The 24,703-nt window shown below is 42.0% G+C and overlaps 1 protein-coding gene across 1 annotated transcript in view; it reads left to right on the top strand.

The window, feature by feature from the left end:
• Positions 1–24,703, top strand: part of HAPLN1 (hyaluronan and proteoglycan link protein 1) — a 117,288-nt gene that overhangs the window by 33,875 nt on the left and 58,710 nt on the right. The window contains exon 2 of the mRNA XM_075262436.1: positions 18,440–18,566. Coding sequence (XP_075118537.1) covers positions 18,467–18,566 — 100 coding nt within the window. The 5' untranslated portion in view covers positions 18,440–18,466. The remainder of the gene's footprint in view (positions 1–18,439; positions 18,567–24,703) is intronic.

The raw sequence follows: 24,703 nt of genomic DNA, 5'->3' as shown, positions 1-24,703 counted from the left end.
CGCCTATCGCGCTGTTCTCTAAGACTGGGGAGGAACGCCCCCTCCCGCTCCTGATAATACTCGTCTATGGACAAGCTGTGTGAGCAGAGGGAGGGGGCGTTCCTCCCCGCTTACACTGTACAGCGCGATAGGCGCTGCTGGGCAGAAGGGCGTCCCTAGCTAAGTGTCAGAAACGCCCTTCTGACACTAAAGCGCTACGGTACCGGGACCGATAGCGCTTTACACCGGGCACAGATCGGGAAAAACGATAGTGCGCTGAATTCAGCGCACTGTCAGCTTTCCAGCAGTATATAAAACTGCATGTGCCCGATCTGATGAAAGGTCCTCTTTAACTAAGGAGCAGGAGAAGGAGTGGTCTGGCGCATAGAAGAGCTAGAGAAGATGGCGAGTGGTACGCAGAAGAGCTAGAGAAGGAGGGGAGTGATACATAGAAGAGCTAGAGAAGGGGTGTGGTACGTAGAAGAGCTAGAGAGATCTAGAGAAAGAGTGGTCTGTCACACTGAAGACCTAGAGAAGGAGTGCTATGGCACAGAAAAGAACTAGAGAAGCAATGATCCGGTACACAAAAGAGCTATAGAAGGAGTGGTTTGTCACAAAGAAAAGCAGGAGAAGGAGTTGGGTGCAAACAGCAGAGTGGCAGAAGGAGTGGTTTGTGAAATGGAAGAGCTAGAAAAGGAATAGTCTAGCACACGATTTAGAGAAGAAGTTGAGCATACAGAAGAGTCACAGAAGGAGTTGCCTGGCACAAAGAAGAGCTAGAAAAGAAGTGCTATGGCACAGAAAAGAGCTAGATAAGGAGTAGTCTGGTACAGAGGAGCTAGAGAATCAGTAGTCTGGCAAATAGAAGAGGAGAAGAAGGAATCATCTGTCACACAGAAGAGCTAGAGAAGGAATGGTTCAGCACAGAGAAGAGCTAGAGAATGGGTGGTCTGGCATACAGAAGAGCAGCAGAAGGTGTTGAGCACATATAAGATTTGTAGGAGAATGTCTGTCACACAAAAGAGCATAATGAAGGAATGGTCTGGCACACAAGAGATAGAGAAGGAGTGGTCTGAAACACAGCAATTCTAGAAAAGGAATGGTGTACCACACAGAAGACATAAAGAAGTAGAAGAGTAACACAAGGGTGTTCTGGCACACAGAAGAGCTAGAGAAGAAGTGGTCTGGTGTATGCTAACCTATAAAAGAAAGTAGCAAGGTGTGGACTCGCATTTTATAAAGCTCCATTTATGTAGAAGTCATAGAGGAACAGTTTGGCACTTAAAGGGTTGTCCGGCAAAAATTATAATCAATCCCTACACTAAACCTCCTCCCCCCCGCCTAACTTCTAATTGACTTCATTAAATATATTTACCTATATACTTGGCACATTTTCTGATGATCTGGTGACTTTCCATTTCTGCATATCCAGAAATGAAGCATCACCAATACTCTACCCCTTCCCTGCGTCCTACCAGTTCCTTTCATTCTTACCCATCTTCATTCTACTGGCATGATGCAGCACTTCCTCCACTTCTGCCAGCACCTGCTCAATGCTGTACAGTTGCCGACAGAAGTGAAGAGTACTTACCATGCATACGCAAGAGGTCTACAGAAGAAGATGCTGCCGGGACCGAAGAAAATGATCTCCAGGACACAAAAGATAGGTAAGTATAGGTAAGTACCTAGATAGATAGATAGATAGATAGATAGATAGATAGATAGATAATAGATAGATAGAGCTAGTATTCCACGGGATAACTAGGGAAACAGAGAGTGGATGCGAGAGAGGGAGTGAGAGGGGGATCATGGGAGGTGTAGGCTAGGGAAGCATGTAAACAAATGCAGAAGATGCCAGGAGCTCCCACAGAAAGCCATAAACCACTCAAAACACTAATTAATACATTAATAGTACTAAAATACCTTTTTAAAAGATTTTTTTTTTTTTGCCTGGAAATCCCCTTTAAGTTCGCAGTTAACAGTATATATGGTAAAAGGAATAAAAAGGCTGGAATTTGTTCTGAAGGGTTTTGCTGACAATAGATTTGTGGTTGGTGCATACCAGGCGATCATGAGGAGATGAGGCTCTTTGTTCTTCACAGATCACATTAGTATAAAGTAAACATTTCCTGGAAATTGTCTGTAAAATGTTGACTCTTCTTATACAGTACAAGACAGCTTTGCTATAAAGTACTTTATTTTTTGTTAGAGTAGTTCACATATTTTCTCTACTTTTGATACCATTTTGCTTCTGGAAGACTTTATTAAATTGACCCCTTGTGTATATGGAGTCTGTCTGTGATTACATTGGAATTATCCTTTAAGATAAATGCCTTTCTGTCTGACAATAGTATTCATACATTGTAAGACTCAACCACTTTTCAATTTTCATTTGTTTTCCGAATGACACATATAATGCTCCAGTCCGTGAACATTTCATTTTTATAGAGCAGAATGGTTTTCCAGGGAGAATTTCAGTTCTGTTGAACATTTCTCCTTTATGACATTTGGAGACAAAGGTGACGAAAATTTTGATGGAACAAACAGTCTTAGAATTTTAACATGTCCTCCTATAACAAGATGTTTTATGAATCTGTCCTCGTGTAGGAGATTCTTTATCTATTTCTAACTATTTAATGAAACTATTTTCATGGATCATTCTCTCGAAAATTATTTTTCAATAAGTCAAGTAAAGACTGTTGCATAAAGTGTAAAAACTTAGCAAAGAAAAATGAAGGGAAAATCAAGGATAATATATACAGCTAAAGGGGTTATCCCAGGTATAATTTTTATGCTGAAATCCAGAAAGGTTGCTGTTTAACCCTTTAAGGACGCAGGGTAGTTTGTACATTCATACTCGGCGACTTTTTTCATATTTTCCTTCCCCATACCCTTTGACCGGGCCCCCAGTAATCAGGAGGATGAGGTATTGAAAGCCCCCTTAATGCCTTCATGTGAATGGAGCTCCAGTGCACTTGAATGACCGGCACTCCATTCACTTCTACAGTTCCCTGCTTTTGGGAATATAATATATGTCAATGGCCACAGCTCATTAGAAGTTGCTAGAGTGCCAATCACGCATACTTACTGGTGCTCCATTTACCAGGAGGCCTTTCGGGGACTTTTGTTCCCCGTCTTCCTGATCACTTGGGCCCCTGGTGATCAGACACTTATCTGATCCAATGGATACGGGATAAATTTCCCTAATGGGACATTCTCTTTATCTCAAAGTTTATCCCTAATTTTTCAATACATCAGTTCAATATTGTGACATGAGAACAAACTCCTTAAAGGCTGATTTGCACTACCACTGGGTTGCCACACATAGATATATATGATATTGATATAAATATGTATATTTATTTAATATCTGAACATGTCCAGCCAAGAGTAAAGATATGGCAGAATCTGAATATACGCCAATCAATCATAACTAGAGATGAAAGAACAGTAAAATGTTCGAGATTCGATATTCGTTTCGAGTAGCCCCTCAATATTCGACTACTCGAATTGAATATTGAACCCTTTTATACTCTATGGGGGGAAAATGCTTGTTTCAGGTGTAGGCAACATTTGATCAAATTATACTTACTAAGTCCACGAGTGAGGGTCAGGCTGGATCCTCCGAGAAGTCTTCTCCGTGGAGCGTCCCCGTGGCGTCTTCCGGCTCTGAATTCACTCTGCCAGGCATCGGGCCTGGGCAGAGCCGACTGCGCATGCCAGCACTACAAGCGGACATGCGCAGTCGGCTCTGCCCAGGCCTAATGCCTGGCAGAGTGATTTCAGAGCCGGAAGACGCCGCGGGGAAGCTGCACGGAGAAGACTTCTAAAGGTAGGAGAAGAACCAGCGTTGATTGGTCGACTGTATAGCATTCGGCCAATCAATGCTGGTTCTGCATCGAACTTTTCCATTCGAATAGCGAGTGGTACTCGATCGAGTATGTGTATTTCGAATACCGTAGTATTCGATCGAATACCTACTTGATCGAATACTACTCGTTCATCCATAATCATAACCACTTAAAACCACCAACAAAAAACTGTATAGGGCCTAATCCTCCCATCAAAATAGTGCTCATCCATTAAGGAATGGACTCCACAAGATCTCCTAACATGTTCTGTGCTATATGGTATAAATGTGTTAACTACAGATCCTTTTGATTCTTTAAGTCTTGTAAATTGTTTTTTTTTTAAACTTTGGACCCCCACCTCTCTACATGTTCAAAGTTTTTTTTTAATGTAGATTGTGAGCCCCATATGGGCATCACAATGTGCATTTTTTTTCTCCTATCAGTATGTCTTTGTAGAATGGGAGTAAATCCACACAAACACGGGGAGAACATACAAACTGCACGCAGATGATGTTCCTGGCATGATTCAAACCCAGGACTCCAGCGCTGCAAGGCTACAGTGCTAATCACTGAGCCACCGTGTTGCCCCGAGTCTTGTAAATTGGGAAGTGGGGGTTCCAAGGATATTTTCATAACCTTCCATCGATGCTAAATTAAAATTGAGATCCAGGGAATTTAGAGGACAAGTCAACACCTTATATTCCCACACCATCCCTGAACAATATTTGCAGTATGTCAGGGCTTAACTTTTTGGTAAAAGAAGCTACTGTCATTAGAGCAAATCAATAGCAAAAGTAGATATACTTCATCTTCCATAATGTTTAGTAGGTGTTACATGTCAAAGTAACATCCACATGAATACCAGCAGAACATGGCCTGGAGCATGGTACTGCAGCCAATGGCTTGGCTACTTCCAGTAGAGCGTCCTGCTGCTGTCTCTTCCTTACTTAAGCAAAGTACATGAGCTCAGCCATCCATGTGTAGAGGAAATCTTGATTAATCCAAGAACACCATTTTCTTCCACTGATCCTAAGAAGCATAGATCTCCAGTCTGGTACTGAACGTACACCTGATTTATATGGAAGCAAGAGCCTCTTGATAAATCAGGCATATCTTGTATCTGTTGGGCACAGTTTTAAGACAATTGACATACATTGTAATTGATTATATTAAGGAAAGGAGCTAAAAAAGACGTATACTAGCAAAATAAAAATTATATATATACCTGTGAAAGAAATAACTGAAGGCGTGAAAACAAAGGGATATTTGTGGCTGAGTTCACATCTGTGATACATTTCCATTCGGGGATTCCATCCCCCATTCCACTTGAAAAAAGCGGACAGAAAATTTCTATGCATTTTTTGGGCGGAAACTGAGCAGATACCATTATAGTCTATGGGGTCCGCAGGTTTCCGAGGGTAACACTTTTTTAAGCGGATTGGGTTTCTGTTGTTTGTGGACCTGAAGAACGGAAATCCAAATGCAGGTGTGAACCTAACATAAAGGTGTTTGCATATTAAGCAAACACTCCCTATAAAAGCAATGGCAAACCTATGGCACGGGTGCCAGAGGTGGCACTCTGAGCCCTCTCTGTGGGAACTCATTTGTGGAACAGATTATAATTAGAGATGAGCGAACACTATTCGAAACTCCCGTTTCAAATAGCACACACGCATAGGAATGAATGGACGCAGGGGGTTAAGCGGCCGGCCGCCGGCAAAGTCGGCGTGCCGGCCGCTTCCATTCATTCCTATGGGTGCGTGCTATTCGAAATAGTTTTTTGCTCATTTCTAATTAGAATGTGTAGCGACTACTGTGGAGCAAATTGTACTATATGGGAGCCACTGTGGAGCAGATTGTACTGTGTGGGGGTCACTGTGGAACAGATTTTACTGCGTGGTGGTTACTGTGGAGAAGATAGTACTGTGTGGGGGTCACTGTGGAGCAGTTTAGACTGATAGGGGGCCCTTCACTATTTATGTCACACAGTATCTGTTTTATAGCAGACGTGATATTAGTACAGGTCATAATAACATTGCACGGTCACTATAAAACAGATGTGTACAATGTAAACAGTGAACATTAATTGTTCAAAATTATACCAAATGCAGTACAAAGTTGTTTGTATAAATGAAAGCTCAATAAAGCCCCTGTCACATGACCATATATTGCAGACCATCATTGTCCACAATTGTGGATCCGCACAGTATTAAGATTAAATTTCTGTGTTGGCACTTTGTGATAAATTAGTGGGTTCTGGGTTACAGTTTGGGCACTCGGTCTCTAAAAGGTTCACCATCACTGCTCTATAAAATGCTTAAAGCTGAATTATTCTACCCGCTGCATTAAAGGTGAATAAGTTTGCCTTTGGAACAAATGATACATACTGCATACATGGATGTCAAATGAAATTGCAGGAAACTGTAATATCCAGTTCTTTAAATGTCATCATTTACTTTTCTGCTTTTACTAAAACTATAACTACCAGTTAATGTTCATACACTAAGAAAGTAAATGTGCATTTAGAGAATCAAGATCTGAACATTTCAGAAAATTTGAGCATAAATCCGACTTCCAACAAATTTTGGAACTTCTTTTTATTATCAGTGGACGATTGCTTCTACAGGGAGGCTTTTGCAGAATACAGATTTGTACTAAACATACAGAGATGTGACCCATGACCACCAGTTCTGTAACATCAAGCTCCTGTAACTTATTGAGTTTAATAGCAGCATCTAAGCATTCACCTTCTTCACCTCTTTATTGCGTTAAAATGAAATTTTCCTGCAAAATGAAATCTTGTGTTCACATTATTCTACAAATGAAGTTGTCCCTGAGCACATTGTCAGGCCAGACTTGCCCTCTCTGCTCATTTCTAATAAAATGTTCTCTCTCCTGAAATGCCAGTAAAGCGTAGGTATGCAGTTAAAAAAACACAAGCAAAAATTGCAGGAACTAAGGTAAAAAGAAGAAGAAACTAAAATACACTTATTTCTTCTTCCTTATATCCTCCCGCTTCTTAATGTTTACAAATATGTATATTATGTATAGTACATTGCTTTAGTTACAGGTATTGTTTTAACAGGGAACCAGGAACGTAACTAGCAGGTTAGCAGCGGTAGCAGCTGCCTCAGGGCCCGGGACATCAGGGGCCTGGCGACAGCCGCTACCGCTGCGTTTTTTTTTTTTTTTTTTTAATAGGCCGTAACGGGCGCTATTTACTTACCAATCCTGACAGGGGCCGGGATCGGTATGTGATGCAAACCCCACAAACACTATTATTATACTGGGGGGTCTTTTCAGACCCCCCAGTATAATGATTGGAGGCCCAGGAGAGGTAAGGGAACATAAAAAACACTGTTACTTACCTCTCCGGGCTCCAGATAGGCTTCAGGCCTACTTGAGTGATGTCCCTGACGTCACATGACCGGGGCCTGCGTCCCGGGTTATGTGACGTCCTGGCCTTCATCCTGGCCACGTCCTGGCCACCAAGGAGTGCAGCGGAGCCAGGGAGAGGTAAATAACAGTGTTTGTATGTTGGTATCCCCCCTCGGTCACCAATTATTATACTCTGGGGTCTGAAAAGACCACAGAGTATAATAATTGTTCATGGGTGTCTACTATGGGGCATAATAGTGTGTGCAGGGGCCACTATGGGACAAAATACTGTGGGCAGGGGCCAGTATGGGGTATAATACTGTGTGCAGGGGCCACTATGGGGTATAATACTGTGTGCAGGGGTCACTATGGGGTATAATACTGTGTGCAGGGGTCACTATGGGGTATAATACTGTGTGCAGGGGTCACTATGGGGTATAATACTGTGTGCAGGGGTCACTATGGGACATAATACTGTGTGCAGGGGCCACTATGGGGTATAATACTGTGTGCAGGGGCCACTATGGGGTATAATACTGTGTGCAGGGGCCACTATGGAGTGTAATACTTTGTGAAGGGGCCACTATGGGGTATAATAGTGCGCACAGGAAGACGGGAGGGGAGCGGGTCGGTTGGTAGGGGTCTTCAGTGTCTGTCATGGGGGGGCCCCATGTCAAAAGTTCGCCATGGGACCCCGCAATTCCTAGTTATGCTACTGCGGGGAACTCTCATGAAAGGGATTATTCGAGGACACAACACATTAACTCCTTAATATGGTCCTTCATTCAGTTATGATGCTGACTTGACCCCTGTGTATCTGCAGACATGAGGGTGGTATTTGAGCATCCTGTTGGTGTTGGATCATAACAGCTCACATGACTGTGGTCATGTGATGACATTTAACTATTGGAGGTGGAGATCATCAAGCAGTACCTTGGGGCAACATGGTGGCTCAGTGGTTAGCACTGCAACCTTGCGGTGCAGGAGTCCTGGGTTCAAATCCTGCCAGGAACAACATCTGCGAGGAGTTTGTATGTTTTCCCCTGTTAAGTTGATTTCCTCCCATACTATAAAGACATACTGATAGGAAGAGAAAAAAATGTACATTATGATCCCTATATGGGGCTCACAATCTACATTAAAAAAAAGCCTCAACAGCCCCCTATCCCTGACATGTGTCGCCATATACGGGTGTCCTGTGGGGTCTTTGTATTAGAAGAGAAGAAAAAGAGACATATGGAAAATCAAACTGCATATCTGCTTTTATTGAAAGGAACCTGGTTACAAAAAAGAAAGTATCCATACAGTCAAAAACAACTAAATCCAACAACAATACTGTCCCTAGTCCAAATTAGGGCTCTAGACCAGGGGTCTCAAACTCGCGGGCCGCATGCGACCCCCGGAAAAATTTTGTGCGGCCCGCACAAGCCTAGGGACGCCGGATCCGAGTTGAATACATTGCGAGATGATTATATCCACTAGCCGCTACGTTCCGGCTAGTGGACATATAGGCGCGATGTGATGACGTCACATCATCACATCGCGCCTACAGGTCTATTAGTGAAACTGCAGAGCGCGGTGGGGGAGCGTTGGATGGTGAGTATAAGTGTTTTTTTGTGTGTTACAGAGGACCTTTCACCATTTTGCCCACAGGCAGTTCTATATACTGCCGGAAAGCTGACAGTGCGCTGAGTTCAGCGCACTGTCGGCTTTCCCGATGTGGGCCCGGTGTGAAGAGCTTACGGTCCGGTACCGTAGCTCTTCTATGGTCAGAAGGGAGTTTCTGACACTCAGTCAGAGACGTCCTTCTTCACAGCACAGCCAATTGCGCTGTGCTGTGGAGCCGGGAGGAACGCCCCCCTCCCTCTCCTGATAATGCTCGTCTATGGACGAGTACTGCGAGCAGAGGGAGGGGGCGTTCCTCCCCGCTCTCACAGCACAGCGCGATTGGCTGTGCTGTGAAGAAGGACGTCTCTGACTGAGTGTCAGAAACTCCCTTCTGACCATAGAAGAGCTACGGCACCGGACCGTAAGCTCTTCACGCTGGGCCCACATCGGGAAAGCCGACAGTGCGCTGAACTCAGCACACTGTCAGCTTTCCGGCAGTATATAGAACTGCCTGTGGGCAAAATGGTGAAAGGTCCTCTTTAAACATTGAGGTGGAATGAAGGGGCTCATGACACTGGGGGCAGACGAAGGGAGGGGGGAGAACAGCATGCCACTGGGGCAGAAATGGAGGGACATGAATCTGGGGGCAGAGATGGGGGGAGATGAATCTGGGGGCAGAGATGGGGGACATGAATCTGGGGGCAGAGATGGAGGGACATGAATCTGGGGCAGATGAAGGGTGTATATGTAACTGGGGGAAAGATGGAGGGGGGGACATATAGTTTACGGGTGACTGTAGGAGAATTATACTGTGTGTGGGCACATGAAAAATGAATGGGCGGAGTAAACATAAAAGTGGGTGGAGCTAAATTTGCCGCGACTGGCTGGGATCTTGCTCTGCGGCCCACATGCTGAGTTGAGTTTGAGACCCCTGCTCTAGACGAACAGAGGCCCCCCCAGTTCAAACTGACTTACAGGTGAATTGGCAGTGGGTCTCTGACCCAGGGGGACCTAGTGTGCCCCTAACCTGCCAACCCCTTCAGGAGTGGTATAAGGCAAGTACACTCACTTCACTACTTACAAATAGGCAGAATACAACATGTAATGTTTATACTACCAAGTTTATTATGTATAGATGCATTCAGTGGTGTAACTAAAGTCTTGTGGGCCTGGGTGCACTCTTTTGTCCGGGGCCCCCTACCTCATCCCTGCAGTGAATTCTTGGTAGTGATGGTTACGGGTGCTAAGGAGTTTAAACCACCTTAGTGTGGTTAGAGTAATCTATGGGTTTCTTTGGCTTATGGGCCATATGGAAGCTGCAATCTCAATACTGATGCCAGTGCTTATAGGCCCCCTAAGGCTTCTGGGCCCTGGTTTGACTGCACCCCCTCAAGTTATGCCCCTGGATGCTTTGCATGGCTGAGATGGTAGCTAGGAACAATTGCATGTCAAATACCATTCTCCCTTGTGGGTTCAAGCTCCTTATCCTGATTGAGGTACCCCCACCACCAATAATCTGGCTCAGAACTAAAGGGGCCTCTAGTCTAAGCCAAGAGTGAGTCTGCATGCTACTGAGAGGACCACAGGACAGCCATGGCACCCCAGCCCTCCTACTAGAACCTCCTGCTTAAATGCCAGACAACACCAAACAAGATAAGACTCCTATGAATCCAAACTAAGAAATAAAATACACAACCTGTTGTCTCTTAAAGTAATAATACAGTATCAAAAAGAAATATCAATAACTTTTAATAACAAATACCAGAGCGAGAAGTCCTGTCGACGATTTGTTCTGTTGGTACAAGGCTCCCATGTTTTTGTTGCATAGCATGGCTTTTTCAGGGGTGGATGAAGCCATGTAGCATGGAGACATGTGTGGGAGCTTGTAAACACCACCCAACCTCAGGGTTTATTCACACAGTGCAATCATTTTGCAATTTTGCTGATATTTTCCAAAATCTTGGCAAATGCACTTTTGCCATGACCATGATGTGTGAATAAACCCTCACTAAATACTTAAGGTTTATTCTAGCACTCATGATTTACTACTGTATTTTAATATGATCAGCTTTTATAATGTGAATTTACTGAGAACTTTGCTGAGAAATATTTACTATATGATGTAAATGTGCTCGGTGTTTTCTATATACTTTCCAATAGGCATATGTAACATATTACAGATGTATAGCTATAGAGCCCGACCTTTACTTTCATTGTCTTTGCTCATTACAGTTTCCAGTCTGCTTAGCATATCACTTAATGGTGATGAAGGCGTATGCAGTGCGTGCCAGAGGTTCAGTCAATGATGACAAAGAAATTAACCATATCCAATGACTCAAATGTCATAGAGTGACTTCTACATGTCTGCAATTGTAGTGTACTGCCTTCATATTATCTCCAAGAAAGCCTTTCACAATATAGCTCTTCTCACCCCTCAAGTATTTGTCCATTGGGGTATTTTTTGCAATGTAACACCAAAGCCAATCCAACAACAGAAGGAAATAGTTCTCACATACAGTGTCTGCACAGTTCTGCTATACCTAGTCCACATAATCTTGCCCTTCACATAAAGCTCAAATAGTGCAGTCTTATATTTTGCACATTATACTGGAAGGATTGTCAATCACTGGATTTGAACAGGGTTAGCAGGACTCTCACTGGGTATCTTAGAAGTCCTCTGAGAGTTATTGGGCTTTACTAAAAAATCCTTCTCCAAATAAATGAAAACCTATATATCACAGGGCTCAGCTTCTCTCCTCTATCATATAACCCTATATATCACAGGGCTCAGCTTCTCTCCTCTATCATATAACCCTATATATCACAGAGCTCAGCTTCTCTCCTCTATCATATAACACTATATATCACAGAGCTCAGCTTCTCTTCCTCTATCATATAAACCTATATATCACAGAGCTCAGCTTCTCTCCCTCTATCATATGAATCTATATATTACAGAGCACAGATTCTATCCCTCTATCATATAACCCTATATATCACAGAGCTCAGCTTCTCTGCACTATCATATAACCCTATATATCACAGAGCTCAACTTCTCTCCCTCTATTATATAACCCTATATATCACAGAGCTCAGCTTCTCTCCTCTATCATATAACTCTATATATCACAGAGCTCAGCTTCTCTCCTCTATCATATAACCCTATATATCACAGAGCACAGCGTCTCTCCTGTATCATATAACCTATATATCACAGAGCTCAGCTTCTCTCCTCTATCATATAACCCTATATATCACAGAGCTCAACTTCTCTCCCTCTATCATATAACCCTATATATCACAGAGCTCAACTTCTCTCCTCTATCATATAACCCTATATATCACAGAGCTCAGCTTCTCTCCTCTATCATATAACACTATATATCACAGAGCTCAGCTTCTCTCCTCTATCATATAACCCTATATATCACAGAGCTCAGCTTCTCTCCCTCTATCATATAAATCTATATATTACAGAGCACAGATTCTATCCCTCTATCATATAACCCTATATATCACAGAGCTCAGCTTCTCTCCTCTATCATATAACCCTATATATCACAGAGCTCAGCTTCTCTACTCTATCATATAACCCTATATATCACAGAGCTCAGCTTCTCTCCTCTATCATATAACCCTATATATCACAGAGCTCAGCTTCTCTCCTCTATCATATAACACTATATATCACAGAGCTCAGCTTCTCTCCTCTATCATATAACCCTATATATCACAGAGCTCAGCTTCTCTCCCTCTATCATATAAATCTATATATTACAGAGCACAGATTCTATCCCTCTATCATATAACCCTATATATCACAGAGCTCAGCTTCTCTGCACTATCATATAACCCTATATATCACAGAGCTCAGCTTCTCTCCCTCTATTATATAACCCTATATATCACAGAGCTCAGCTTCTCTTCCTCTATCATATAAACCTATATATCACAGAGCTCAGCTTCTCTCCCTCTATCATATAAATCTATATATTACAGAGCACAGATTCTATCCCTCTATCATATAACCCTATATATCACAGAGCTCAGCTTCTCTGCACTATCATATAACCCTATATATCACAGAGCTCAACTTCTCTCCCTCTATTATATAACCCTATATATCACAGAGCTCAGCTTCTCTCCTCTATCATATAACTCTATATATCACAGAGCTCAGCTTCTCTCCTCTATCATATAACCCTATATATCACAGAGCTCAGCGTCTCTCCTCTATCATATAACCTATATATCACAGAGCTCAGCTTCTCTCCTCTATCATATAACCCTATATATCACAGAGCTCAACTTCTCTCCCTCTATTATATAACCCTATATATCACAGAGCTCAGCTTCTCCCCTTTATCATATAAATCTATATATTACAGAGAACAGATTCTATCCCTCTATCATATAACCCTATATATCACAGAGCTCAACTTCTCTCCTCTATCATATAACCCTATATATCACAGAGCTCAGCTTCTCTCCTCTATCATATAACCCTATATATCACAGAGCTCAGCTTCTCTCCTCTATCATATAACACTATATATCACAGAGCTCAGCTTCTCTCCTCTATCATATAACCCTATATATCACAGAGCTCAGCTTCTCTCCCTCTATCATATAAATCTATATATTACAGAGCACAGATTCTATCCCTCTATCATATAACCCTATATATCACAGAGCTCAGCTTCTCTCCTCTATCATATAACCCTATATATCACAGAGCTCAGCTTCTCTCCTCTATCATATAACCCTATATATCACAGAGCTCAGCTTCTCTCCTCTATCGTATAACCCTATATATCACAGAGCTCAGCTTCTCTCCTCTATCATATAACCCTATATATCACAGAGCTCAGCTTCTCTCCTCTATCATATAACACTATATATCACAGAGCTCAGCTTCTCTCCTCTATCATATAACCCTATATATCACAGAGCTCAGCGTCTCTCCCTCTATCATATAAATCTATATATTACAGAGCACAGATTCTATCCCTCTATCATATAACCCTATATATCACAGAGCTCAGCTTCTCTGCACTATCATATAACCCTATATATCACAGAGCTCAACTTCTCTCCCTCTATTATATAACCCTATATATCACAGAGCTCAGCTTCTCTCCTCTATCATATAACCCTATATATCACAGAGCTGAGCTTCTCTCCTTTATCATATAAACCTATATATCACAGAGCTCTGCTTCTCTCCTCTACCATACAACAGTATATATCACATAGCTCAGCTTCTCTCCTCTATCATATAACCCTTTATATGACAGAGCTCAGCTTCTCTTCTCTATCATATAACCCTATATATTACAGAGCACAGATTCTATCCTGCTATCATATAAACCTATATATCACAAGCTCAGCTTCTCTCCTCTATCATATAAGCCTATATATCAAAGAGCTCAGTTTCTCTCCTCTATCATATAACCCTTTATATGACAGAGCTCAGCTTCCCTCCTCTATCATATAACCCTATATATCACAGAGCTCAGCTTCTCTCCTCTATCATATAACCCTATATATGACAGAGCTCAGCTTCTCTTCTCTATCATATAACCCTATATATGACAGAGCTCAGCTTCTCTCCTCTATCATATAAATCTATATATGACAGCGCTCAGCTTCTCTCCTCTATCATATAACCCTATATATCACAGAGTTCAGCTTTTCTCCCAGTATCATTTAAACATATACATCACAGTGCTCAGCTTTTCTCCTCTGTTATATAAACATATACATATCATAGAGCTCAGATTCTCTCATCTACCTTATAAATCTATATATCACAGAGTTCAGTTTCTCTCCCTTTACCATATAAAACTACCGGTATATATAATATATCTTCCTTTACCCTATAAACCACGGGTACTGGTTCCGAGCTGTGGCAGTAGTTGAACAGGTTCCAACCATTACTGTATTTTTGTATGACAAGATACATCTGACTATAAGATGTACCCCTGGTTTAGACAAGAAAAATTAGAGGAAAAAAATGTCATATTAATTTAACCCTCCTTGGGAGTCAAGTGGAATAACAGGGTCAATGTAACTAACTAGGGAGGAGGCACTAATTGGTATTATACTGAGTTGGAAGGAACTAATGTGGTATTATACTGCATGGGGAAGCACTAACATGGCATTTTACTGTGATGGTGTGGGACTTTATACTTTGTGGGGGGCACTAACATGGCATTTTACTGTGATGGTGTGGGGCTTTATACTGTATGGGGGGCACTAACGTGGCATTATATTGTGTCTGGGTCCCTAAGGAGCCTCATACTATTTCGGGGGCACTAGCGTAGCTTTATACTTTGTGTGGGAAGCACCAAGAAGCTTACTACTGTGTGGTTACATTAAGGAGTATTATACTGTGCCCACCATACTGTTTAAAGCTGGGTTGATATCTGTATGGGAGTCTCAGTTGGAGACTCTGTTGCAGAGACTGTCGAAATCAGCGGAGAAAGAAGTCCTGCAGGAAGGATTTTTTTCTCTGCCAAGTTCAGTTTCGAAACAGCAGATACCCGGCAGACCACGGCAGATGGGGTCTGCCAGTCTCCATCTGTAACCGCTATTGTAGTGACCCTCAGTTGCTGGAGAGCCTAGCAAAGCTAGTATGATGCCTTGTTAGTGGCCTCTACATGTTCTAACAAACTATTGTTGCTCTCACAGTAAATTGTTCCTTAGGGTCTATCTTCACCCCATACAGTATAATTTTCCATTACTGCCCCCCATATAGTATAATTCTCTTTAGTGCTTCCCCAAAAATGTACAATAACAGCGGTCAGGATAAACACTCATATCTCCTAACCGCTGTCCCCTAACATCTAATATCTTACAAATGTGGCAGCAGCAATGTTGCATTTGGGGATAGTGGTCAGCAGATGAGGATTTCTCCCAGTCACTGTCATAATAAAAGGGCCCGGTTGGCAGAGGTTTGGACAGCTCACGGCTACAGTCTGGGTTCGGATGGGGTTTAGACCATCATATTAGCTCATCATATTATATTACCATCACTTTCTTTTCTCAGATAGGGCAGCAGAAATCACTTGGCAGGTTTACATTAAAGGATCATGCAGAAAATCACTGGAGGGCTAGGGCATTACAGGGGTTAATCTAATATGTTTTCTAAGTTACATAGTACAGTTGAAAAAGACATATGATCATCAAGTACAAGCAAGGCATGGGAAAGGATGTGGCTGGAGGGAAGTGATGAAGGAAACAAGAATTCTATAGATTTACATTGTAGTTAATGCTATTTTGCTGTAAGAAGCAGTTACCGCTGTGACCAACTCCTGGAGTAGGTTATTCCATATATTCACCGTTCTTATAGTAAAGAAAACCTTTTTGTATCCAGATGGATTGAGTGCCCCCTTATTTTTTAGGAGGTTTTGAATGGACAACTCCACACTATAGTTCTTGTATGGACCATTTATATAGTTATAGTTATGGGCCTCCTACATGTCTGTTCTCAGGACTAAATACATCTATTTCTTTTAATCTCTTCTCATAACTGAGGATTTCCAGGCCCCATATCAGTTTTTTGCCTCTCCATTGCAACTCTTTAACATCCTTTCTATGAACTGGTACCCAGACCTGAACTGCATAATCCAGATGGGGACGCAACAATGGCATAATGTGGTTATATTACATCCTTGTCCCACATGCCCATACTCCGATTAATACATAAACAACAAAAAGAGCCAATGCTATGCCACTCCATTGGAAAGCTGCAGGGTGGAATGGAGTAGGTGCACTAGACAGTGACGGCTTCAGCCCTGTATTAGTATATTGTTGTTGTTTTCTATTAGTCCTGTGCTATATGATTAGCTAAAAACAAGACTTAGATTCCCCGATGAGGCTCTTAGACCTGAGCTGAAATGCATAGAATAAGTAAGGGATAGGACAGCTCTGCATACGCACTAATGTGATAGACATCCCTAGGGAATTAGAGGGGTTTGTCAACTTATCACTAAATTATAGCAGCAATGCAGACTGATCCTTCGTTCATATCTGCGTTCAGTATTCCATTCGGGGAGTCCGTATGGGGACCCCCCGAATGCAACTGCAAGCACTGTGCAGTGAAAGCACACGGGCCTCATAGACTATGGGGCCCGTGCACTGCCCGCACGAATCATGCGGACAGGAAAGTAGATTGTGAACTACTTTCCTGTCCGCATTATCCCTGCATAGATCTGGTGGTAAGCACATGGACCCCATTATAGTCTATGGGATCTGTGTACTTTCACTGGCAAACTGTTGCAGTTGTGTTCGGTATTACATTAATGGGGTCCTCAAGTCATTAGTCAGCCTCTCCTTTTAGCTTTTGTATGCCCCAGTGTGTGTGTGGGGATGGAGTGTCGGGGGATGGGGCTGGTAATTATGGTACTGTGATTTCCTATACCAGAGAATGGGTGGTGTTTTTGGCTATATGAGGTACGTAGGTAGCCGGCATTCCCAGAGTGTTTTTTAGGAGTGATCTGACCAGGGAATAAGTTAGTTGTACTCCTGATTGAGTACTCCTGATTGTTGTGATTGATACGTAAGTTACATCACAACTTTTAGCATTGTAGATTCCTTGATCCGGATGTAAATTTTTCTTTGCCTAGAAAGAGAAAATTTAGGTTACGTTCACATCTACGATATTGTCTCTATTCTTCTTTTCCATCGCAAGAACGTAATAATGGTTTATCTAATGGTGTACAGCACCCAAGGGACCTAATTGGCTATAATGGGGTTTTTCACAGAATTGCTGGATGAAAAAGTTGGGTTTCCACTACTTTTTCATATGGGATTGCCGCCGGAGCTTCTGACGCAGATGTGAACGTAGCCTATTTATTTTATCTAGGTTTATGAGACTATTGTAGATGGATACTTTATTATCTATTTTATATTTCATTTCATTACAAAAATGTATAAAAATATATATAAAATTACACATTGCCTTTAAAATTTTAGCAGCTGTACATTTTTGCAGTATAATAATCCTCCCGTCATACATTACATTGCTCAATATTTCCCACTTTACTGTTTTAACCCTTCACTTTGAGAGGCTTTCGGATCTCTCTGCAGAGGCTGAGTGCAGCGACCGTCCATACACATTAAATATACGCGTCAGCATTCCAGGTAGCAGTGAATCGAGAATCAATCCGGACAACTGCAGTGGTAGCGTACAGTACTACCATGCTGTATAAAAGCATGATTTCGCACACTACGGTACATATCAGGTTAAAACGGACATTGCAAATGGTTAAAAAAAACCCTGCTATTTAAACTCTGGTATTGCTATGTAATATTTTATTTAGCAGAATCAATATATCTATTCGATTATGTATATTAACGCAGCGATTTGGATTACGTTACTTAACGTCAAGCGATAATCCTAGTAAAATAGCTATGTACTAATAATATATGCTGCTACAAGACCACTAGATGGTTGTGGCAACATTTACCTCATGACATATCAGTTGCAGTAACTTCTGTAGTGCAGAACAGGACAAGCAATGTTGTCAGGCATTTTCCCACTGATGGTAATGCTGTAACAAGTTAGGCAGCAGGAGCAGCAGTTTTCACAAGCTTCTTCCTATGTTCTGCATTTTCAGTGAGGAAGATCCATTTGGTATCCGAAGATGAAGAGGATACTTTTCCTGGTGCTAATATCTTTCTGTTGGGCTGATCATCATGTCAGGAACTCCACACTGCACCATGACAGGCTCATTCACGTCCACGGTAAGTCTACGCTAAAAGTAGGCAAGTAGATTTGTTTTCAGGCATTTATGTGATATACAATATGTGACTGCTTGCTTCCTGCCATCCTGGTTCATATTATGCTGCATTGACTTTCCCCCCATCCAACCTTGTTTTTTACTTTTGCTAAGTTTGCATTTGTATTGGGATTCTGCAATGTTTGCTGCTTGTAATAAAGTAACCCTGGCTTTAGATTTCTGCAATACAGTATCAGCGATGTGCGTGAAAGTCTTGTTCCCTCTCTGATCACATCCATTTAATGTTACTGCAGTGTCCTTCATTCTAAACATAGGAGATATATTAATATCCTAATGTATAGATCCACTGCATGATACTAATACCACGCTCACCTCTCCTGATATACACATTATACTAACCGTATTTGTTTGTGATTTACATTTTTGTGCTTTTCCCCCCCATTATACACTATGCATCTGCAGTAAGATCTAAATCTGCAGTGCATGTCAGCTATTCAGTTTTGGCACCGGGTAGATAAAAGTCACAATGCCAGGAAAATTGTAAGCTTGTATGTTGTCAGGTTTGGGTGAATTTATCCATCCCGGCTTTATTTATTAGATAAAAATAGGAAAGATGAATGTAAAGAGGGACTTGCATTGATCTGTGACAGGAAGAGGTTACACGTAAAATGGCAGAAGGGCTATGGAAACGCTGGGACATATTTTAATGACAGCTGTAGGTCTTGCAGTGTGAAATGTGGGATCTCATTAATATGTCATAGAAAATGGATTGAATTGTCTGCTGCCAGAATGGCTGGGGTGTTATGCTTTGCTTCTGATGTCTTATAGGCCCCTCTGACATAAATACTCATGTCAGCACTGCCCAATATGAGGTACTGATGCCCGTGACAAGGCCGCTCGTCAGCTCGTCCCACATGCCAATGTGTTGGGTGGTGAGAGGCAGAAACAGCGCTGCTCATTTACTACTATTACAAGTAGCCTGGCATGCTGGCAAGGAAATGCCTGGATTATACTTGGGTAGTGAAATATGTCAAGAGCTAAATATATAATTTATGTGATTTTGCTCAGTCTCAGCCTGAATATGGTCATTTTCTGGAATAAAAACATCTCTTTGCAGCACACTATGAATCTGATAAGAATGCAGAACTATTTGGATAAAGGCCTCCTTTACTGATACACATAAAATTGTTCAGTAGGAAGTAACCAGCCCACGATGGTCAGACTGATGGTCGCACCCCACATAGACTGGGGGTGTAGTGTGGGGTGCGAACATCGACCATAGACTGGAGGTGTAGTGTGGGGTGCGACCATCGACCATAGACTGGGGGTGTAGTGTGGGGTGCGACCATTGACCATAGACTGGGGGTGTAGTGTGGGGTGCGATCCTTGGCTATAGACTGGGGGTGTAGTGTGGGGTGCGATCCTTGGCTATAGACTGGGGGTGTAGTGTGGGGTGCGATCCTTGGCTATAGACTGGGGGTGTAGTGTGGGGTGCAATCCTTGGCTATAGACTGGGGGTGTAGTGTGGGGTGCGATCCTTGGCTATAGACTGGGGGTGTAGTGTGGGGGGCAATCCTTGGCTATAGACTGGGGGTGTAGTGTGGGGTGCGAGCCTTGGCTATAGACTGGGGGTGTAGTGTGGGGTGCGAGCCTTGGCTATAGACTGGGGGTGTAGTGTTAGGTGCGATCCTCGACCATAGCCTGGGGGTGTAGTGTTAGGTGCGATCCTTGGCTATAGACTGGGGGTGTAGTGTGGGGTGCGAGCCTTGGCTATAGACTGGGGGTGTAGTGTTAGGTGCGATCCTCGACCATAGACTGGGGGTGTAGTGTTAGGTGCGATCCTTGGCTATAGACTGGGGGTGTAGTGTTAGGTGCGATCCTCGACCATAGACTGGGGGTGTAGTATGGGGTGTGATCCTTGGCTATAGACTGGGAGTGTAGTGTTAGGTGCAATCCTCGACCATAGACTGGGGGTGTAGTGTGGCTGTGCCAGAAGGAAAAAACATTAGATGTTCCTTGCTACCTGAACCGAAACATTAAGATTCTATCGTTTCTAAGCAATGGTAATAAATACAGGAACCCTTATGGTTTAGGATAACACCTTCATACTGGTATTGAATAAAACCAACATACAGTGACTTGATAATAGCACCATACAGTATCAAAACAGCACAGGTACTAAAATTAATGAATAACACCATGATACCATGATTGGGTAATACTATTATACAGTAACTGAATAATACCACTACACCACAACTGAGTAATACCGTCATACATTGGTTGAATAATACCACCATAGACATACTGAGTAAAATCACTATACAGTAAAAGCATAAAAATACGACACACTGACTGCATAATACTACCAAACTGTGACTAAATAATACCACCATATCATACAGGCGACTGAATAACACAACCATACAGTAACAATACCACTATACAGCAACTGAACACTACTAAACTGTGACTAAATAATACCACCTTATCATATAGTGACTGAATAACACCACCATACAGCAACAATACCACTGTATAGCAACTGAATAACACTACCAAACTGTGACTAAATAATACCACCATATCATACAGTGACTGAATAACACCACCATACAGTGACTCGATAATGTCACTGTACAATGAATGAATAATACCACCATATCATACACTAACAAAACAAAACAATATCACTATAGAATGACTAGATTATACTATCATACACTGACTAAATACAGTCCTATGAAAAAGTTTGGGCACCCCTATTAATCTTAATCATTTTTAGTTCTAAATATTTTGGTGTTTGCAACAGCCATTTCAGTTTGATATATCTAATAACTGATGCACACAGTAATATTTCAGGATTGAAATGAGGTTTATTGTACTAACAGAAAATGCGCAATATGCATTAAACCAAAATTTGACCGGTGCAAAAATATGGGCACCTCAACAGAAAAGTGACATTAATATTTAGTACATCCTCCTTTTGCAAAGATAACCGCCTCTAGTCGCTTCCTGTAGCTTTTAATCAGTTCCTGGATCCTGGATGAAGGTATTTTGGACCATTTCTTTCTACAAAACAATTCAAGTTCAGTTAAGTTTGATGGTCGCCGAACATGGACAGCCCGCTCTCAAATGATCTGAAAACAAAGATTGTTCAACATAGTTGTTCAGGGGAAGGATACAAAACGTTGTCTCAGAGATTTAACCTGTCAGTTTCCACTGTGAGGAACATAGTAAGGAAATGGAAGACCACAGGGACAGTTCTTGTTAAGCCCAGAAGTGGCAGGCCAAGAAAAATATCAGAAAGGCAGAGAAGAAGAATGGTGAGAACAGTCAAGGACAATCCACAGACCACCTCCAAAGAGCTGCAGCATCATCTTGCTGCAGATGGTGTCACTGTGCATCGGTCAACTATACAGCGCACTTTGCACAAATAGAAGCTGTATGGGAGAGTGATGAGAAAGAAGCCGTTTCTGCACGTACGCCACAAATAGAGTTGCCTGAGGTATGAAAAAGCACATTTGGACAAGGCAGCTTCATTTTGGAAACAAAAATTGAGTTGTTTGGTTATAAAAAAAGGCGTTATGCATGGCGTCCAAAAAGAAACAGCATTCCAAGAAAAACACATGCTACCCACTGTAAAATTTGGTGGAGGTTCCATCATGCTTTGGGGCTGTGTGGCCAATGCCGGCATCGGGAATCTTGTTAAAGTTGAGAGTCGCATGGATTCCACTCAGTATCAGCAGATTCTTGAGAATAATGTTCAAGAATCAGTGACGAAGTTGAAGTTACGCCGGGGATGGATATTTCAGCAAGACAATGATCCAAAACACCGCTCCAAATCCTCAGGCATTCATGCAGAGGAACAATTACAATGTTCTGGAATGGCCATCCCAGTCCCTAGACCTGAATATCATTGAACATCTGTGGGATGATTTGAAGCGGGCTGTCCATGCTCGGCGACCATCTAACTTAACTGAACTTGAATTGTTTGTCCAAAATACCTTTATCCAGGATCCAGGAACTGATTAATAGCTACAGGAAGTGACTAGAGGCTGTTATCTTTGCAAAAGGAGGATCTACTAAATATTAATGTCACTTTTCTGTTGAGGTGCCCATACTTTTGCACCGGTCAAATTTTGGTTTAATGCATATTGCACATTTTCTGTTAGTACAATAAACCTCATTTCAATCCTGAAATATTACTGTGTCCATCAGTTATTAGATATATCAAACTGAAATGGCTGTTGCAAATACCAAAATATTTAGAACTAAAAATGATTAAGATTAATAGGGGTGCCCAAACTTTTTCATAGGACTGTAATACTACTATATAATGACTGTATAATATCACCATTATATTATGAGTTGTATATATTATCACTGGCCTCTGCCCTGTAAACTATATAAGGAAGCTAATACACCAGTTTAAGGGAAGGATCAGGGGCCATATCTGTGACATTCAGAACAAAAGTAATATACTAGTGGTAAAACATTTCCTTGAATGTCAAGAATGCCTGAGCCAAAAAGACGGTGCAGCTGAGACAACACCATCTTAAAAAAGGAAGCTCGATGGATTTTTAGACTAAGTGCTTATTCACATGACAGGGTTCATTAGCTTTGTGCTAACTGTTGTATTAGTGTCCTGAACATGGCCCTGTGCACAAATATGGATCAATTCACGTGATCGCTGTGGGACCAATCCAAGAAAAAATAGAACCTGTCATGTATCAGGCCCTTTTCAGGACTCAAGTATATGAGGAATCCATGAAAACGGATTACCCTTCGATATATACTCAGCCATGAAAAACGCACTTGTACATGACTTGTAAAATGTACTCAGCGGTCCTGTCTTGTGAATGAGCACTGTCAATGAGACTCAAAAGAAGCGCCAGCAGCTAATCCACAGTTATGTGCAATAGCAGAAAATTGATTGAGATTTCACAATGTGGTGGGCAAGAAACTGCAGTGGATATTGCCCTGCTGTCCTGGTTTTCAAGTGGCAGCATGACTATTCATGTGGCACACTCACCAGCCTGTTTCCCTCCAAGACCCCTGCAGCTTTTAACCTTTTCAGTTCACAAGTTGTAGGCCATGGGTATAACCCTCAACCATAATTGACATGCTACTGGTTGAAGACCCTCAGTACAGGTCACTTTGCCATGGTGGTTTTAAGCACATCACATGGATTTGCCATGGCTTCCTAATAACAGGAACAACTTGGCGACAGTCCCTTCTCTGAAATCAGTGTCACACAGAACAAGACAGGACAAAACAGCACAGAAGAGGAGTCAGCAAGCCAAGGGTCAAGGCTAGAGAAACAAAGCAGTACAAAATCGTAATCCAAAGGAGTATTCACAAGGGAAGCCAAAGGTCAGAGGTCAGTCACAGGACAGAGTCAAAATAGCCATCAAACCCGTGAGAGCTTATAACCTGTATATAGAAAGTCTAGGACCTGCCCCAGATTTGATTGGTAGACAGGCTGTCAATCACACAGGCAAGGCTGAGATTAACTATTTGATGGACACAGGGAAACAAGGTGCAGGAGATGGGTGTGGTGGAAATTCAGTTACAGAGGATAAGTAGTAGAGCAGTGTTCACACAAGGCAACAAAAAACTCAAAGCAAAGAGTCAAACTGAACAGGCCTCCTGTGCAGCAGCGTGCGAGCGGAGGGTGGCGCAGAACAGGCAGAGACGTTACAGTTCGACTTTTATTTTCTAAGCTTTCCTAGAAAAATGAAAGCTGTACTGTGATTGGTTGATTGGTTGCAAAAAGGTCATTCTTTTTTTCTAGCTATTGTATCTGCTAAACCAGAGAATAAGTGAATGGCCACCTTTAGAAAATTCTGTGTGTATGGGCTCTCCCTTGCAATGCTTAGGGCTATAGGGAGAACTTTATATCAAAATAAAATAAATTAAGTTAATATAGTAAATGAAAAAAGTTTCCCCAAACAACCCCCTACACAATAGTAAGAAAAGGGTTGACCACTTTCAGGCCAATATTAAGAGACAAATGTTATTGTTTGTACAATAAAAAGATATACAATTTTCCAATATACTTTCTGTATCAATTCCTCATGGTTTTCTAGATCTCTGCTTGCTGTCACTCATTCTGTTACTTCTAGAGGATAAAAGTCT

Source organism: Leptodactylus fuscus, chromosome 1 (genome assembly GCF_031893055.1).
Source record: "Leptodactylus fuscus isolate aLepFus1 chromosome 1, aLepFus1.hap2, whole genome shotgun sequence".
Taxonomy (NCBI): Eukaryota; Metazoa; Chordata; class Amphibia; order Anura; family Leptodactylidae; genus Leptodactylus; species Leptodactylus fuscus.
Note: the sequence above shows the minus strand (reverse complement) of the source record. Positions and strands in the feature narration are given on the sequence as shown.